Source organism: Lepidothrix coronata, unplaced genomic scaffold (genome assembly GCF_001604755.1).
Source record: "Lepidothrix coronata isolate B3197 unplaced genomic scaffold, Lepidothrix_coronata-1.0 Scaffold225, whole genome shotgun sequence".
Taxonomy (NCBI): domain Eukaryota; kingdom Metazoa; phylum Chordata; class Aves; order Passeriformes; family Pipridae; genus Lepidothrix; species Lepidothrix coronata.
This window is the reverse complement of record NW_016690405.1, coordinates 15,432-36,348: the sequence shown is the minus strand read 5'-3', so window position 1 is coordinate 36,348 and position 20,917 is coordinate 15,432. Positions and strand designations below refer to the sequence as shown.

The window sequence follows — 20,917 nt, the reverse complement described above, 5'->3', positions numbered from 1 at the left end:
ACTGAATCCTTTTTTTTAATAAACATGCAACCCCCCCTTGGTTGATAAAACACTATCAATTAGTGACACCAGGGGAATGATTACGCAGTTACTATGGAGTCCATAGAGCAGCAGTGCATCTGAGCTTTATACAATCTTAGATATACTCAGACTACAATTTGTGGAATTACACTAGCCTATATATCTTTCTAAAAGTTTGTTCCTGTCAGCAATCACCTTTCACTCTTTACAAGCAGGAATGTCTAATACATCAGTTTATAAATATCAATCTTTAGACATGTGTTCTAAAGGACAATTATTCCCCTGCAGGCAATCTACTGGTGTTTGTAGTCACAGAGGAGAAGCACAGGAATACAGAATGCACAAAAGTTACATCAAGAGAGTAAACAAGGGTCACACATGCACCATTTCCTCATCATATTCAGTTTATTTCACTTATATAGATCTTATTCTATCATGACCTTGTAGGTCATACACGTATTGAGAAAGCAAACTCTAAGCAAACACCTCCACGGTTATACAAAAATGAAGTATAAATGTATTTCTGATTTTAGTCCCAGGTGCAACAATGCTGGGTTTATATTTCTTGACCTTAGGAAGCCACTGTCAATTACAAATAGCTAAGGCACTGGCAACCATCACAGCTCTAAGCCAATTTTCTTCAGGGATAGAGGAAGACAAGATTGTTATATCTTTCAGAGGCCAAGGAAATCTTTAATTATCATCTGAATGGTGAAAGAGTTCAAAAAAAGAAGAGTCAAGGATAGAGCACCAGCTGACATCTATTTTGATTTGGATTATATTTGTGTTTAGTTCCATTTAATATGTTTGAGGGCTGTGGGTTGATGTGGCTAGCAAACAAGCCCCATCCATAAACTTGCTCACTCTCCATGGGACAAGGAGAGAAAACAGAAAGAACAAGGGTGAGAAAACTTACAGTTTAAAAGAGACAGGGAAATCACTCACCAGTTACTGTTGTAGGCAAAACAGTCTCAGCTTAGGGTTTTTGAGTTCATTTATTGCCACATAACAAAAGCTAAATTTAAATACTGATTTAATTATTGAGAAACAAAAGAGGACATCTAAATACTTAGGGGAAAACATGTTTCCCCAGGAAATATCTTTGCCAGATCTAGCTTCTCTTCCAGGCTCATTTCATTTCAAACACCTTGCCTTGCCTCCCCCTGTTCCCATTCTTCCCTTTTTCACCCCAGACTTTTCTTCTCCCTTGTTATTGCCACAAGTACACCCAGCCCCTTCAGTGAGGCAAGGAGGACCACATGATGTCAGTGTCAGTGCTTAGTGATCTCTCAGTTCAGGTAAATTAAAATACAAGCAGAAATTTAGAAAAGAAGCTATTCTTTAAAAAGAAAAATAATTTACACCTCAGATTTATTGACTGTGAGTTCTGAAGCTAACAAAAAATACAAAATTTTTATGAGAATTAAGTTAGCAGCAAGTGGTATTTTTGTGTTTTCTCTATCATATAGAACCCCTACTAAAAAGGGCATGTTAGCCCTGAAAAATATTTTCAGTCCCCTATTTTCCAGAACTGAGTCATTGTTGTTTGCAAAATTTTTATTCTCCTGACTGCTTTTCAGCATCTGGGTCCAGGAACATACTCTGGCCCCACGCTACATGTCACAAGACGACCTGTGTGCATTTACACGTGAAATCTGACTACAGAGAAGAGAAAAGACCCATGATGATTTCTGGCTGGAAAAATTAAGAAAATGGGCAGTAAATTACAGTCTCCTGTAGCTTTAGTTGTCTTGCATTGAGCATGAACAATGTTATACAATCATGCAGGGAGGCAGATCACTGACTGCTGCTTTTCTATGGCAGCTCTGAAGACAGAGTAATAATTTACACGGTTGTGCAAAAGTCAGGGAGGCTGTCATAGCAAAACAACACCATAATAATGAGGGATTTAAATTCCTTTCATTTAAATTGTTTAAGTATTACAACAGTGAGAAATGTAGAAACTTGAATGGGTTTTCATCCATCATTAGACAGTGATTCCTGGAGAAGTCATTCACCAAATATGCAAGAGTAGAGGTGATTTTTCATCAAGTTCAGAGCTGCGTGTAGGCTTTGAATAAAAAAATACCAAGAACCACTTTTTATGGCCCTAATGTATTCAAATTCAACATGACTGATGATATTCCATTTTGCCCATTGATACGGGTATTTTTATTTAAGCCACCATTACATTTAAGTGACTTTTAAGACACGTCATTGGTTTCAATGATGAAGTCTTAATAATTTCAAAATATTGAAGTAGAAATATTAAATATTTATAACTTCTTTGAAAATTCTTGAAAGTTTCCTATTTATTTAAGGAAAACTAGGTAGTCATAGCATAGTCAAGTCATAGTATAGCACAGTCAAACACGTTTCCAGAATGTAAAAAAGTACTATTTCCATGAAAGGCAAAAACCAGCAAAAACCAGCCATAACAGATATCAGAGAGCCTGATCCTTGTCCAATACCATTCCCTTGCTTCTTGGTGACTAAGAAGTAATTTTAGGAGCATCACTCCATTTGCCTCCAAGTCACTTCATTTCAAGCACTACAACTGATTCACACCATTTTGTCTCTGCTGATTACCGTATCCTTTTAAAACACGAGTTACTAAAAAAACCCCTCTCTTTAATTCTGCCCCTCCACTCACATTCAGAGGATTGCTTTAGTTATGGCTCAAGCAGCTTCTCCTTATTTCGGGCTGATTTTTTATGGACCCCCTTCAGCTGTTTGGTAGAGTAATCTCTAAAGGTCACATCTCAAAAATATTGTTCACAGAGAGTATAAACCTCATTAATTCATAACAATATCTTTTTCTACTGATACTGGTGCACTAACTAATGTATCAGTGAATTTAATGACAAGTAGAGCAATTAGAACTAGCAGAAGATGATCTACCACCTACTTCCTGCAAGACGCTATACAAAAGAAAAATCTCCTGACAAATTGAAGCAAACTACAAGGAAAATGGAAAAATTTAAGTTCCAACACACCTTCTTTGGAAGTAAATCCATGATTACTTTAACAACAAATATCACCCTCTTGGTTGGACTCCAACTGGCAATTGTGACAGAAATTATCCTGTAATCGTGTCATAAAACAATTACTTCCTATACCTACCAAAAAACACACGTATGTTCTAATTTTTATTTTAAAATTCTCTTGTGACGTTCATTTCAGTCTGTTTCTTTACACCAACCTTCCAAAAAGTAACTGCCAAGAAAGCCACTGTTCATTAAGCCATCAGTTTAAAAACTAATAGATAGAAAAAAAAAAAAAGTTAGAGGATAACAGAGAAAGTAAGATCCCCTAAATACTTGCTCATTTATTTTTTTAATGTATTTATTCTTCCTTCCTTTTTTTTTTTTTTTGCAAGTGCCCCATCAGTGACTGCTATTTGCCATTTGAATGCCTGAGAACTTCACATAAATCCTTTGAACTTCAATATCTATGACTGAATCAAGGTTATTCAAGCTACATTGTTTCAGTGAAGCCACTGAAAATCATCCACAACAATAGACTAGAGTTTTACAGCAATTTAGAAACAGCTTTTTTTCCTTATTTGCAAAGCAAATTATCCCCAGAAAGACCAGAAAATGAATAACCCCACCTTCTATGAAGATTATGATAATACAGTTTCTTCCTCTTTTAAAAGTGAACTTCAAAGCTAGAAAAATTTGGAAAATAACTGAGAAAAACTAAGGAAGTTTCTCTTTCAAATTTCTGTAGTCCTGCTTTCCATACACTTTCATTTTAATATATTAAGAATGCAAGAAGTGCCTGAGGATAGATGATTCTTTTTTCTATTTCAAGATTCAATCATTTCAAGCATTACCACGTGTTCTCTTTGAAATCAGTAGAAAATAATACTTATTGTATGGAAAAGAGAAAATTCCTCTCTCAAGGTGTTTTTTTTTCTAATCAGATTTCTATACAGGAAAGCCATTACAGTGCCCAGAATGTCTTGTCTGCTGGATTAACACAGACACACTGAGGTGATAAGGAAATTAATTTAGGCTTTAGATACGCTGCCTTGTTATGGAAGAATGTCAACTGAAGATGAAAATCACTACAGAGAGAATTACATCTCTTACGGTCTTTTTAAAATTTTTTACCTCAGGACAGTCATGCTTAAAGGCTGTGATACAACTCACAAAGTTGCACTTATGCACACAAACTAGCTCAGAGTCAAGGCCAAAAGATACACCTAAGATGACTCAAAAATGTGGATCTTCTACGACTGTAGAGTCTAAGAAACCAATTCAGATGTCAAATTCTGGTCTAGAGATTAAAATTCAATTACATTCATTCTACCCAAAAGATTAAGATTTCGATGAATTTCTTCCTTCCATTTCTTTTCTAGAGGCTTCAACTCAAATCTGTGTCTTCCATCACCTGGTCAACAAATATGTTTCAAATGACCTTCTGATAACAAGCACCAGGAGGAGAAAGTTCAGCATTTCCACTTGGGGTTCAATGATTTACTAAGATTTCATATAGCTCTCCTAATGCACAAGAGACTTTTTCTGCCTATGAAAATTATTAGCATTGAAAAAACACACAACAAACATCAACTGGAAAACACACAAGCAGTTTGACTCTAAAGAGGAATCAATGTGTTTTAGAAATTATGGGCTTTCTATTTGTCTGCCACTGGAAGAACAGAATCTTATTCCTTTTTAGAAGACCTTGCATGACAAACAAACCAGATTATTAGCATTTGCTGCACCCACAAATGTTTCTTTACTGTACAGAGGAGGGGCTGTGCAACCTCCCTCTCTGCACAGGAACTAAATGGTAACTTGCGAATTTGGAAAACCACCTCCCTCCCTTTTTTTTTTTCTTTACCGTTTTTAAATTGTGGTAGCAAAACCAAAACACTCAAAAGTTCCAATCCCAATATGTAACAACTGTCTTTATATGGCATTTATATTCAGGCTAAGTAGATTATGTCTGTACATAAATTGTTTTGTTCCCAGTACAAGGCCTGACATGTCGGCTGACTTGGCTCAAACTTCTGACCTATTACCAGGTTTTAGGAGCTGGTTAATCTTTCATTTCATTTATATTTCCTTGTTTGACCAAAATTGTTCTCAAAGGAAGTATCTCCTATTTCAAATCCAGAGATTTGAAACATCACCAATTAACGTTATTCATTCCTAGCAGGAACTAATCATCCTTCCATTTGTGACAAAATCAAAAGTTCAGAAGTCTCAAGTTACCCGTATGAGTTCTTCTTTCAAATTAGGTAATCTTTTTAGGAACTTTTCAGATCAATAACAGACAGGCAGATAATGGTATCTTTACAGTGCAATATGGGCTATATTCTAAATAGAGTAAATTCTTTCAGTTATCAAAAATAAAATAGAAGAATATTAAGATACAAATAGAGGGGTTTAATTTTAAGCCAAAGTCCTCATCTACATTTTCATAGTGTTAACCTCTGAGTGACATCTTCGATACTCCATAACTCCTTACATGAACCACCTCTATTTTCAAAAAGCCTTTTTTTTAATTATACATGTATTTGTACATGTATTACAGTGCTGAAGGTACAGATCATGGAATGTTTTTGTAGGAACTGGGATTCTAAGATCAAAGCAGCATGTTTTGATCTGGGCCTATTCTTAGTTTGAAGAATCACACTTGATTTACAATACGCAGAGTAAAACCTGTTCTAACAGATAAATCTCCTTACTTCAATTAAAGTTTATTTAAAATGTAATAGAACTTTTGTTGGCTGAGCAAATACAATGCTTTTACATCTTTTTAAATTATCATGAGACAAAATATCCAGAGAAGATATATGCATTGCTATGCATTCTCAGAAACTTTTCAGACTATGTGCTGAACATTCACCTAAACAAACCTTCTTCTTCCTTTGTGGTTATGAGACTTGGATATACTTATTTCATTCTCTGTCCTGATGCATCAAACAACATAATTCTGTGTATAATTGATCTCTTCTCAGTTGTTTTCCATCAGTGATTATTTTGAGCAACTAAGAATTATATACACAGTTCCAAAGGACTTCATTCACTAAAATACAGAGTTAAAAACTCCACAATTTTAGCCTAAAGCATGGATTACGGACATATCAAGTCCCAGCAGAAGACACGATCTATTTACATAAGAAATTTGGCAAAGAAATAACACAAAATTGAAGCTGGATTAATATTTTAACACTCTTACAGAAGAGATTTATTTAGGAAAAAAATAATGATAAAACTCAATATTAGTAGTGACAGACAGAAAACTACACGCATTGTGATATAGTGGCAAGGAAACCTATGTGATTATTTGCCAGAGTAAACTAATTATTGCAATTTGCCAGAGTGTTCTGAAGCACTGTGATTGCAAAATACTAACACAGACCCAAAAAAATTATAAAGAACTTTGGAATAGTAAAAAATAAAAATAAAAAAAAAACTCCCAAAAGAAAACCCAACCAACGAATGACCCAAAAAAACCCAAACAAAAAACCAAAACCAGCAAAGCAAAGTAGAGAACTGTAAAACCACAGGTAACTAGAAGACCATGCACCAAAGAGAGAAATGGTCTGCTTAAGCAGGACCAGGAGGTAACTTATAGAAGTAGCATTTTGATGTGAAGTACAGGAGTATTTAGAATATCACTCTTTTTGATGTGTGTGTGCCTCGGGGTCTGAGGTAGTAAAGTGTCCTAAATCTGAAAATTTAAAAGAAAAATTTGCCAAAAGTAGGGTCACAGTGCAAACACCTGTGTTCTTTGCAGTACCTGCAACACCCAGTTTTCACCACCGGGTCTAATCTGCAGACTGATATTGCTGCCCATCTCTCCCTTCCACTCCAATTCCTGCTGTAGCTCAGCAGCAGAGATTTACTCTGCTCCTTCTCACCTTGGAAGGAGCTGGACAGAACATTTAGGTGAAAAATGACTGAAGTCTTTACAGTACCTTCATTCATTATGCTCTCAGCATTGTATGAAGAACAGTAGCTGTGGTCACTGAAGCTTACCAATTTTAATAACAACATTGCTATAAACTACGACATAGTTTTAAGGAAATGTATAGTCATATGCCTGAATTACACCATCACTAAAAATCCAAGATGAATATGACTTCTATCTGTAACTATGAGGATACCTGTTCATTATACTAATACAACCCCTACTTTTAATCATAAAACATTTTACAAGTATCAGTGCTATTAGATTTTTCATGTGTTTTAATGCAGCTTTCATTTTTTTGGTCCTATGGAAAAACACACACAATTTAGTTTTATGCTATTTGTGTTACTATGATATTACAGAAGTATTCAGTCAGACATTAAAAGGGTAATAAGACAAGCACTCAGCATCCAAATTCGTGTTATATCAAGACCTTGTTTTCTTAATTTGTTAGTTTATCCTTGCTGGATTGTGTATTTAGTTGTAGTATTTATATATATTGTACAGATGATGTATGATATATAAAAAACGTGCAAGGATGGACAAATTGGTAAGATAAATCCTATAGAAAGCCATTATGTCCCAGATGAAAGGTTAAGTAAGTCCTCTTCCTTCTAATACTTTTACTTGTGTTGATATAATCTACACAATCTCCAAAACTCCTGTGTATTTCTTGAGTCTTAGCTCTCCATAATTTCAAGCAATCACAAAAATCAGTGGTTTTTCCTACCTTAACAGAGAAGAAAAAAATTAAAATCTTTTTTATTAATATGTACAGAAACAAATCTCTTTGTCATAAGGTCCTCAGAGAAAGAGTTATTTTCCCATTTCACTTTGACACATGACAATAGTTAATAACTATTGCCTTATGTGATTTCAATATATTTGTAGAGCAGAAGAAAGCCTAACTTCTGGCTAACAAATTTTGTTTACATGTGTTTTCTTAACACATGGCTCTTTGCAAGAGTCCTTGTTTTCCTTGCTTTCAACAGAGAAATATTACTGGAAGTTCAAAAGACAGCATATGTGCCTTTATGTGGCACTTATGGTGAGGTCATTCTTACTGACAGAACACACAAAACAGAGCAATAACAGGACAAACAGAAAAAGCATTTGCTGTGTTAAAGATTCCTTAACACATTTCAGTTGAGAAATACACTGAGCCACATACATTTTACAGTGTGCAGATTATTCAGTAGCGTACTGTCAGCTCTAAAGTGTTTTCCATAGCTGTGTGCTCTGGGTTTTATTAAAACAAGGATCTAATGCTATCAATGATAAGAGAGGTCTGGAGCCCCTTAGAATATAGGCAGAACTCCTTACCTAGTCAAAACAGAGGTAGAAAAGTCTATCTTCATTTCTAAATACTTTCAGACCTTCTGGATACTAATCCTTATACCTAACCACTGCTGAATTGTTAACAATAGCAGCTGCTATGCAAAGTTACTACAGAGCTCTTTACAATTCAAGTTCAGTACTTCAATTTATATTATAAGCTGCAAACCCATGGTCATAGAAAATCTTATAATTTCTTTTGTAGCATATGTGCCCCGCTCCAAATTAAATCACAGTTATTTTAAATTTTCCCACTCATAAGTGGAAGGGCCTATTTTGTCCTTGAGTCTCTTAATACAGTACCCTTCAAGTCATTTATTTCCATGGAAATCTGTAAAAACTACTGATTGTTGAGTCACCTCTTGGTAATTCAGTTGCTCACAGGTCAAAGAGGTAGTAATAAATCTATTAATAAACACGAAAGATAAAGTGGGTTTAGATGGAGTCTAGTGAATTTATCCTTTTTGCTGACTGTTCGTATTTGCTTAAGACTGCAAAGAAAAGGCAGGACTTTCACCTCATCAGTAGCTAAAGAAGAAATGCATTTTAATTTTTGGGGTAAATATTTCTAAAAAGAAATTGTAGAGTAAAATATTACAACAGGAATATAGATCAAGCTAGCAACCATTTGGAAAACCTATACATATTACAATGTCATTCATATAAAAATTTATATATTTTACTGTTAGTTTTGAAGGTATTTCCACAGCCCTTCCCTTGTTCTGCATTTCATAGCTGTGCTAACAGCTGAAGACAAAGTACATGATATGGCATGATGATATGTCAGCATTAGAGATGTAATTTGTACTGACAAACAGTAAAGCAAAGATACTTTTTGCTGTACTTATTAATGTGAATCCTGTAGACTTCTCTGTTATTTAATCAAAAGCATTCCTGGTTTTGAGAACCAAAAGGAGCCTTAAGAAAACAATCCTTTTCCATTTTATTTTCTAACCATTATAAAGTTTTTGTGAAACTGAAATAATGATTTCTGAGCTTGAGCCAGTATTTTTCCTTGACTTTTCTCAGCAGCATGATACCAAACATAGCCCCTGTGACTTGTCTCCCTCCTGCCCTTAAAAAATATATCTTTTTCTCCCACGCTGGCACTGTACAAGGCAAAACATTTCTAAATTTTAGGGCACAATAGGAAAAAACCCAACTTCTCGTACTCCCTTGACATAAGCCATATCAGCAAGGGTAGTAAAGTGAACTGAAAACCAGCATTATCACTGTATAGAACTACTGGGTACAGATACGGTTAACAACTTCAAGAATTATAGTGCTGACAGTTTTTTCCCCTCTTCTCTGTGCTCCAATATGGTAGAATCCATTACTCTTGAGATACAGAAGTATAGGAAGTCAAGATCAAACAAAAAAGTTATGGAAAACTGTCTGAGTCTCATTATCACTTAATAATTGTGCCAAAAACTCATGTCATCAGTGCAAATTAAGGAAAAATACAGAAAATGTGACTGGGACAGATTAAATGAGGGTTTTTTTATCAGGCTACACAAAGTATAAGAAACAGGATAATTACTTTACCTGAAAAGGACAGCAGAAATACCATTATATAACTTCACAGTCCATTTATTATCGGGCTAGCACAAACAAGCACAAGACCCAGCAAAATGACAGCAGGGACAAGTTCATTAAATCAAGAATCAGATGTTTGCTGCTAGAAGGAAGCACAGAGACACTTATGCTGCTGCTGCCACCCCACTACTTGTTGTAAGGGGAAAGAGAACAGCTCAGATGTATTCCCAGATTCAGTTTCTGAGAGATCATTCCCAAAGTAAAGGGTAAAAGCCATTATACAGCCAATAGCATGTAACTACAATGTGTTGCTGACCACAACACTTGTTGTTGTTTGCTTGTACTATTCCTTGCTAGGTGAAATTTAAAAAGATGCTTCTGAAAAAGCAGATACACAACAATCAACATAATACCTTTCAGTATATTTTCTGAAATTTACATCCAGAAAACCACAACAGGCAGCAGCAAAGTGTGAAAAAATCAGTCCGAAATTTTTCTTAGTTGTATGAAGAGTAATTGGTTTTTATTTTTTAAAAAAGGAAAAGAAATTAACATTAAAAAAATAAAATTGCTGCAATAGAAGTTTACCCACAAACTAGCTTTGCCATTCAAATCTGAAGAGAAATCAGTATTAAAATTACCTGGCTTTGGCAACTAATATTTTGCAACAAATACTAGTTTTGAGTAACCCACAATAACTATTTATTCTTTGAAAGGATCAGAGAGATTATTATCAAGATTTAAAATACCTTAGCTGAATAATCATAAATATCTTCCAACAGAAGGTCACTGTGAATCATGCAGGCATACTTCAGCCTAAAAAGTTCAATTTACAAACATATTTTTCTTTTGAATTCTGCCTGCTGACATCCACCAATTTTCCATGCCTAATCTTACGTTTTCCTCTTGTTATCTTTCATACACTGTGGTAACAAACACCAGATAGACATTTAAACCTGCTCACATTTCACTCACTGACAAGATTCAATCAAAAAGATCATAGAATATGTTGAGTTGGAAGGGACCCAAAAAGATCACTGAGCCCAATTCCCTGTTCCTTGCAGGACTACCTAAAACTAAACCATGTGACTAAGGGCGTTGTCCAGACACTCCTTGAACTGTGGTAGGCTTGGTGACCAGCCACTGTGTGAACCTTCTCCTAATCACAGAACCTGCACCAGCACAGAACTGAATGGGACAACAAAATGCTTGATGCATCCCAGGACATGGTTGGCTCTTCTGGCTGCCAGGGCATGCTTATGTCCAACTTGCCTTCAACCCAACCCCAAGATCTCTTTCTATACTGCTGCTCTTGAGATTCTCTTCCCTCAATTTGCGCCTATATGATTACCCTGTCCCAGGTAAAGAATCAAGGACTTTCTCTTGTTAAATTTCGTACCCACCTCTCTAGTCTGGATCTTTCTGTATGACCTCTCTACCCTCAAGGGAGTTCAGAGCTCCTCCTAGACTGGAGTCATCAGCAAACTTAACATACATTCAGCTCCTGCATCCAAACAGAGCTCAATCTCCCACTGTTATTTCATGAAAGAAGAAAGGAAAGAAACTCATCCCTTTTGCTTTTCTACATACTTTTCCAACATCAAGGAGAAAAGAACTCCTCAAACAACATCAAACCAAAGAACCAACAGCTAACATATATTTAAAATATTTGCTCTGGAATGGTGTCAGCTTTCCCATATCTTCTGACTGAAAAGGAAAGCAAAAAGGCTTGAATACAGCTCCTACCACATATCCTACTCTTGCAGACAAGTTTATTTGCTTCTTCCCCCCTCCCCTCATATTATGAACATTCTGATTGCAGACTAGCTTTGCAGAATTTAATCTACACCGCATATGTTGCCCATTTCGGGAATTTATATAAAAACACTGCATCTTCAGATAACACCTGATTAATCACGACCTTTCCTTAGTTAATTTTGCTTAAAGGAAAGCTATAAGCAGAAAGACATACTGCTTGCTATTTTTAAGGGGAAGTTAGTAAGGTTACATACTCTGTAAAGACATCATCAAGCTTCAAAGACAAGATACAATGCCAATGTATCAAAACAGGAACAAGACAATGTTGTCAAACTACTTTAGGACTTGCATTTAAAAAAAAAAAAAAAGAATTTCCTAAGATAATTGAAGGACACAGAAAAAAATTTCTTTTGGAGATGCCAAGTGTGTTTTAAGATGCAAGCATCATTAGTATAAATACAATCTGCTTGGGTAGGTTTTGTTAAGTTTACTTGCTTAAAAACCAAACTAAAGCACCTTCTTTAAGATACACTACTGATATAAAAAGGCATTTCTAGTAAACTATATAAGTAAGGACAATAACAAGAATGATCATCTCTGCATGAATCAAAACATAGCTTTTACAAGAAATACTTAAAGGCTATATATTAACCATTTCTGTGATTGAAATGGAGATTCAATTCTGAAACATCATTTTAAAGGCTGCTCATGGGGTAGACTTAAAATATCAACAGCCTCAGAAATAAACTGACTGCTTCTCATAGAACAGACTTTAAATATCAGCAATCCCAGAAATAAACAAAGTTCATATACAACCTAGAGAACCAAAGTTTGGCAAAATATAAATATTTACTTTTCAAAATCTAATTGCTAAGACAGACTTCCTAGACATCTGTTTCAACATATCTCAATCACCAGTAACTTCAGAAGACAAAAACCCCCAAATCTTTTCTTTTTTGACTATTATACATGGCTGCAGAAGAGTAGGTCTTTACTGAATAGTAGCTTCCTTTCTACTTAATTTTTTAAAACATTGAGACATCAAACATTTAAGTAACAAAACCAAATTTTAAAGTGTTCACAAATTACACGTGTACTGTTTTGAAAAGTATTAAGTTAGATGAAAATAATGTTTCACCACTGCATACTCCCATTTTGTTCTGAGAGAGTAGCATTTTGTGGCTAGAGAAGACAGTGTTGTTACAAATATTCTGTTAAAGAGCTATTTGACCACCTAATCAAGAGGAGTTATAAATATAAAAAGTAAAATTACAGAAAGAGTATGCTAGAACTTTCAAATAAGATTTCTCACTTACTTATATACCAGCAATTCTGTTTGTCAGTCTTGGAACAAATTTATTATCATGAACAAAGAAGTTACTTCCAAAAACTCACGTTTTCAAACACGTACAGAATTTATTTTTCCTTTGGAAAAGTTTACGGGCCGGGAAAAAATAGGTGGTCAGCACTGTGATTTACAACACTGAATAGCAAATACTTACAGCAGACATTCAGAAAGTCACCAATGTTTAAGAGCTTTTCAGTTGTTGGCTAAACAACTGCAAGTATAAAACCAGAATAAAATGTCTAATCAAAAGTGACTGCATACAGAAAATAGATTTTCTGCATACAGAAAATAGATTTTTCAGTAATCTATTTTAAGAAGAAAGTTTAACCAGTTATAGAAAAGGCTGTGACTGCCCATTCAGTTGCACCACTCAGTTTTCAATTCCGATCTCATTCAGAGTTTACAAGCTCAGTCTCATGCTTTAGCTTGTAGAAAGCCTGTTCTTCCTCCAACGGGTCACAAAAATGCAGTGCTAGAGAAGAAAGACAGTGTACTAACAAGCAATGGTGTACTGGTTTTACTGGGCTTTTCTTCCACAGGGCCAGATACAGACACCCCACACATTCCTGGTGCAAGTTATATTAAGAGACTAAATGCTCTGGTTTACATTCATTTTTACTTTTTGTTGAATTCTAGTTCTTCCCATCAAAAACTCATGAGGTGAGCCACTGAGAACAGGACAAATATACAAAAAAATGCATTTTTAGTGGCTTAATAGGAAATTCTATGAAAATACAGCAAATGGATCACAGTATGGGGAAAAAGAGTATTTTTATATATACTTATATACAAAAAAGCATTTATAAAAAGGAAATACAATAGCTGTTCCCATTGCCTTACAGTAAAATATTTTTTAGAAATTTCCTCTGAGGGAAAATTACTTAGGCTGTCAGCAGTACAGGAAGTATGGCAGAGAATATATAGAAACGGACAAAATTAAAAATATCATGTGAAAAACAAGGAACCTTTCAAACATGACTGCACAAGGACATATAAAAGATACAGTTAAGGTAAAATAGGCAATTCCATGACATGTGAGATTAAACAATAGTGATATGAGATGTCATCCTGATAAAATTTCAATACACAGAGATGTATAAGTCATACTTAAAATATATGAATATCTAGAGCTTGTATTCACATTATGTATATATATTACAACATAATTTAAAATTAAGATCTTTCGAGAAGATATAAAAGCTGCAGATGCTCTAAATCTTTGAAATAGGAATCAACAACTTATTGAGACACTTTCAATTCAGTGCATGCACATTAGAAATCTGGTCCCAAAGCTGAAATAAAGTTGCTTTAGAGGATGTACATACAGGCAATTTAATGTTATTTCAATAGAGTAAAAAGATAACATTAAAAGATAAAGAATTTTGTTTTAGTGTATAACTTATCTTGCAGAATGTTACATTCTCATGTAAAAAAAAATTCAAATTAATTTTAGTATCAAATACATGGAAAAACTTATTTTCCACTTAGAGGAAAAAACCTCGTAATTTCTACTTACCTTCAGGATCAAGGAGTTTCTCTATGCCCAGGTGTTGCCGGGCTATGTTGAATGCATGTTCTAATCGTTGTACAGGTGACGGCTGAGAAGCAACAGCATTCCAATCAAATAGGTCTGGTCTAAAGCAGAAATAAGAGTAAGTTTCTTATTTTTCAGTCTTAGATTTATTTATGTATTTCTAAGGCTATCCATCAGCATCAGCTACTGCTTTTTTATTTTCATAATCAGAGATCTTGTTCGATTGGCAATGGAACTAATGAAGCTTGGCTTCTAATGGGATTGCACCCTATTCTCATCCATGTCCACCACAATCATATTAACTATGTTTCTTATATTCCATCAAGTCCCAACAGCCTATTACCTCACTCCCCCAAATCACCTGTGTTGACCCATAGCATTCTGTTCCTGTCACTGCTCAAATATCCACAGTGGGTTTGCTCCTTATTCTAGTCCCAAGTAGTTCCTGTGTGAGAAAGATCACATGCTGTGGCCATGCACACTGGGACTGGCTTGTGGCAAGCAGGACAGAACTGCTGAGGTCATTTTGGAGCCTTCCCCCTTTCCCCAGCCACCAGCTTTTCGCTTCTTTTGATATTTCTAAGAATGTAATCACTTCTGAGATTACCACCTCTCTGTTAAGTTTGAAGTCAGTCTACAGGTTAAAAAAAAAAATCATAGAATCATAGAAACATTCGGGTTGGGAAGCACCTTTAAGAACAGAGTTCAACCATTACCCCAGCACTGCCAAATCCACCACTAATCCAGGTCCATAAGTACTACATCTACACATCTTTTAAATACTTCACTTCTCTGGGCAGTCTTTTCCAATTCTTGATGACACCTGCAGTGAAGACACTTTTTCCTAATACCCAAACTAAACCTCCTCAGCACAACTTGAGGCCATTTCCTCCTGTCCTATTGCTAGTTACCTGGGAAATCTGAATGACACTCACTTTGCTACAACCTCCTTTCAGGTAGTTGTAGACAGAGACAAGGTCTCCCCCAAAGCCTTTTTTCTCCAGGCTAAACAACCCCAGGTGCCTCAGCTGCTCCTCACCAGACCTGTGCTCCAGACCTCCAATAGATTGGAAGAGAACACTGTGCTTGTGATTCCTTAATCAGTCATCCCAAGGATTGATGTGACTTATGAACACATGGAGGATAGCTGCACATGCCACTTTGCTTCCCATCTTACACTCTTCAGAGGAGTGTAAACCTGTAGTCCAATCACGGGTTTTAGCTGATTGGTGCAAAAGCACTAGAGCACAATTTACATGCTCTTGTAGGAAAAGACAGAACAAGCAAAACTGAATTATAGCTCAGATATATAATCTGGGACCTTGTATTATCATTTGCACTGTTTGCAGTATAAATAACATTAACAGACCATGATCTTTGGCCCTTCATTTGAATGTTATCCATTAGGAGACCACAATTTGTTATCAGGCACCTTGAAAAAAAATTTAATTAAATATTTTGTAATTAATATACATATAATACGAAGCAAAGCAACTGTGCTATTTGCGATTTTGTTACAGTGTTCTAAATCAGAAAACATTTAAATGTATAATTTCAACTGCAGATAAATCAAGTTTGCTATTTGCACAAATTAAAATGTTGCAATTAGTTATGACAGATTTACTTACATTTTATTAATTTTTAAATTTAATTTTAAATAGTGTCCTAGCCTATAATAAATGGCAAAAACATTCACTAAATCATACTGTAATAACGTCAAGAGAGTAAAGGAAAAATGCCATTTATGTAGTAATAATTCCCCAGCTATGTACCAGTTTTTTTCTGAGGGGGGAGTGATTTACGTAGTAACAATTAAGTTACTCCAAGTTATTTTGCTTCTCCGTGCAGAGGTTCGTAAATATTAGAGTTTTCTCCTTCCCACATACAGAATAACTTCAAAATACTAAATTTAGCTAGGGACATTACAAGGAAGGGAAAGGAAACTTTGGTAGTAATCTTCGTTTTTACTCCTGAATGCATTAAGTCTGTTATCTCATAGATTGGTTTGTGTACTAAAACACAGGCATTCACAATACAGATTATCTGTGCATAACTTTTGCCATCCTGCTTTTACTAGGGATAGTGAGTTAACATTCTTCATAGCAGTCCATACAATGCTATATTTTAGATTTATGGTTAAAAGAGTGTCCAGAGCAAACCATTTGTCTGGCTATTGCTGAAGTGTGCTTACACACGATCAAGACCTCTTTTTCCCTCCACTCTTCTTTGCCCAAGTGATTAGTATAGTGATGGTCAAAGAGCTCAAAGGGGACACAGCCAGGACAGATGGCCCAAACCATACCATATAACTTGTACAGCAATAAATATCTGGGTAAAGGAAGGGAGTGGGGTGGGGGGTTGTCCTAGTTAGGACAGCTGAGAGCAGTTCATCATGGTATGGGTGTAACCCAAAACTGTGTATTCTATAGCCTTCCATGCCATTTCCCAGAAACTGTTGTCAACAGACTATTCGCACCCTCTGCCCATTAGAGCCTGACTCCTCAGGGTATAAACTAGGTGTTAAGAGGCCTGTGAGATAGGAGGATGCTCTTACCTTTTATGGAACTCCCTGAGGGAAGTACTGACCATTCCTGCCTGAACTGGAGAATATATAAACCTGGAGTTTCAGCACTTTTCAACCACTCGTGGGATCCAGAGGAAGACTGCAGCTCATCGCTCTCAACCTCAGCTGGACTGCAATCACCACTTCTGACCAGACTGCAACAGCTCTCCCACCAGCAGGTTTTTCCCCTCTCCCTTTACTTTGGACTCAAGCGGGGCCCAAGGAACACCACTTTGTTCATGCCCCCAAGGTACTGGGTTATACATTTGGGTTTTGTGGGTTAAGACCAATTGTTCGTTTGTATGATTGTACTTACTGTATTATTTTAATAAATTGTTATTCTGACTTTATAATCTCTCCTTTGAGTTGGGTTCATAACCCCTGCTGGTTAACTCTTAAACCAGCACAGGGGTGTTTGTCTTGGAAGGTGTCTACTAGTTGAAGACCGGCCAGGCATCAGTTACTGACTTTGCATCACTTCTTTACCTGTTCTTCTTTCATTTATTTATTGAAACAGTCTATTTTGACTCAGGAGTTTTCTTGCCTTCCCTTCCTCTGTTCTCTTCCCTGTTCTCTTCCCTGTTCTAAAGGCAACAGGGGGAGAAGCAAACAAGTGGCTGTGTGGCTGCTCAGTTGCTGACTGGGGTCAACCCACTGCACTTCTACATCTACATCTTACTCTGCAAGCATACGGATATTCTTCAATTCCTTATTCTCTCCAAATGTAATGCTTGGCATAGGATGCACAAGCCCATGCAGCAAATTTAGCAAAAAAACCCAACACTGTAGTAACCACAGAGCTATCTTTATGACTTAAAAAGCTTGGCAAGGATGCATTGCACAAATACTACAGAGACTAGAGTGTAAAAAGATTATTTAGTGACAAAAGCTTTTAGGACAAGGAAAGGAAAGAAAGGTTATTTAGTGAGAAAAGTTTTTAGGACAAGGAAAGGAAAGAATGCTATCCAAGGGATTTCCTCCCCCTCAAATGTTTTCATAGGGATTTGGTTTAAAGTTCTAACCACACCTGTGCTGCTCAGAGCAGCACAGTATCTTCACACAATCATTACTTGTTTGGTGATATAAAATTTTATATAGAGGAACATACTTTCTTCTAACCACTCAGGGCTCCACTGGCAAAGAAAATGAATATTTACAATTATTCATTGAAGAACATCACAATATTTTCTTAATCCTCTTGAAAAACCTCTGTCATCATTAATAGTATCTTAGAGGGTAAATTTCATCCAGTTTCTCAACTGTATAATCCAGGAGGGCGTTTTCAAGTTAATGTATCCAGATAGGCTAGAGTTATTATCATGACATCTTGTGTAGAGGGAGGATTCTCAATGTAAGACATAGATTTTTCTTTTTTTTAAACTCCAGAACTCAAACACAAAAGTTTCATTAATAAAGTTTCAGACAACATCATGTCTTCAATACCTTGGTTGAGTTTGCGTGCTGCGTGTGCCTGTGTAGAGCATACACAGCATCTCTTTTTACACTCGCTACAGATGGCAAAATTTGAACCCTCTTAGACACAGCAATAAGAGAAGTAGTAAGCCTTAGCAAGTCAGTGACAGGATTCTTATCAATCTTTTCTTAGTATTGTAGCAGACAGCACAGATTCCAAGTCAACTTAAAAGTATAAAGCCACCTACTGCAACTCAGCTCTGACAAACATCAACTTAATTAAACAGAGAAAACAAAACCAAAAAACTCTCCCTACTCCAAAAGCAATTTAAATTTCCACATTTTTCCCTTTGTTGACAGAATATGTGACTACCCACATTTCAGTAGCACCATCACTAGAATAAGAGCGTCATAATGTCAGCTTGAAGCATCAGCTTTTCAGTGCTACATGCCTAGATGTTTCATTGGGCATATTTATGTGGCAATACTGCCAAGTTTGACTGAAGGAGATATTACAGTCTAGAAGGTTAATAATTGCGGTATGTGGCAAACAGCTTTTGAAAATCCCTGAAACAACACTGAAACAGAATTTCAAATAACAACTATTATTAGCTTTCTAAGGAGTTTTAAATACAGGAGCGGGCTGCTATGAAATGGTAGAAGAAATAAAACAAAGCAGTGATTTTCTGCTTTTGTCTGTTTTCCTGAATTTTTTGAACTGTATAAAGGGAGACAAAAATTGTTCTCGTATCTGCAGCTTGGTTCATGTGTGACAGGGAGAAAACTGAAGCAAAAATAACTAGTCTTCTTCATTCCTTTCCCTCGACAATACAAGCACATGAATGCTCAAAGAAATGAGAATTAAGTAGAACATGCTGAACTCCATCTAGCCACACAGGGATCGGCTCAAACAGCACTGATCTTGTATTAGTTTGTGACAAGATTACTGAGAGCCAAAACTGAAAGGCTTGAAGGCTTCAGTGGAGAAGTTTGTATTGTGAAAATCAAAATTTATATTTAATACAAGGTAATTTTTGTACTGACAGTTCTTTCCTATAACCAGCGGAAATAAAAACAAAAGAATAAAGACAAAAGGAAAACAAGTCAGAAATTTTCCAAAACATATTTCCAAGAAAAATAATTTTTCATAAGATATAAAAGGGGCTCCCCACCCCCCTCACCTGCTTCCAGTTACATAATGTACAACAGAACTATATCAACCAGGGTAAGAAAATTGAATCTGGAGTATACTAAGGCCAAACAAATCCAGACAGATTTCTGCATAGAAATTAAATTCACGGATAACAGAAACCACGGTTACTACAAAAAACAATAGGTTACTATTCAATTTAAAGTATGCAACAAAACAAAACTCAGAGGCAGCAGGTATCTACATATACTAACTTCAACCCACCACAGTGCTCTGTTCCGAGCTGAGCCCCTCTTATTTTTCTTAGAGACACCTAAATCTTACCAAAAATGGAAAGCTTATTTTCACAAGTGCAGATGTAAAATATTATAATCATATAACACCTTTAAGAGTGTATAAGCAGCAAAGAAAAGAAAAACACCAGATTTTCTGAGATGGGATTCCAATCTAAAGAGGTAATGAATTTTACAAAGGTGTAGATTTAAGAAAAGTTAAGAGAAAAAAAAAACATTTATGCCAGAGGGAGAATTCTCGAGGAAGTGAAACATTTTGAAGATACTTTAACATCACATGATGTATTGTTATCATTTCTTCAAGTATCACAAGTCTTTAAAACAGGAGCCTTTATAACTTATCTGACTTTCAGTAAAAATTGATTACATAGACATAATTGCAAATATCATGAAGAAACAACATACATGTTTTAAGCCATTTTCTTAAGCTGCATCAAAATCTAGCTAAAGTATAACTCATATATTCTGATGTGATAAAACAACTCAGCAAAAGAGAAACTTACTGTTCTAATTCACAAAATTTTTCTATCACTGTAGGTAGAAAGTAGTCACATTTAGATCATAAAATTGACCATCTCCTTTTCGAAAGAAAAGTTGTGGGTTTGTTGCTCTAACTTTTGTACACAAGAAGATTTTGTATATGTCTTGAGTACTTTCACAATTAAAACAAACCAGGAGCCAGTAGCTAACATGTAACCTAGTGACTTGCTAAAATAAAATTATTGTCATACCTGTTCATACCATTGCTTTTACTTCTACTTTTCCTGTAACTTACTGAAGACAATTTTTTTTAATTCTATCCAGGGTGTCATCTTAATGCCATTTTCCTTCCCTCCTCACTCTGTCACCCTGAAGCAGGAACAGCTGCACTAAAGTGCTCATTTCTAAGGTAGTCACCTGGGCTGAGTTCAAGCATTTTAAAGAAGCAAGGAGGAAGCTAATGAATGCCAACTGTTCCTACTTCAAAATCCCGATTAAAGGGGTAGGGGAAAAAAATATAAAAAGCCTCAGCAAAGTTAGAGGAAAAACATAAAGC

The 20,917-nt window shown here is 35.7% G+C and overlaps 1 protein-coding gene across 11 annotated transcripts in view; it reads right to left on the bottom strand.

The window, feature by feature from the left end:
• The window catches only part of DMD (dystrophin), a 799,860-nt gene that overhangs the window by 765,697 nt on the left and 13,246 nt on the right, over positions 1-20,917 (bottom strand). For all 11 annotated transcript variants that reach the window (XM_017833948.1, XM_017833947.1, XM_017833942.1 and 8 more), the window contains one exon: positions 14,445-14,563. In XM_017833948.1, the coding sequence (XP_017689437.1) occupies positions 14,445-14,563 (119 nt within the window). The remainder of the gene's footprint in view (positions 1-14,444; positions 14,564-20,917) is intronic.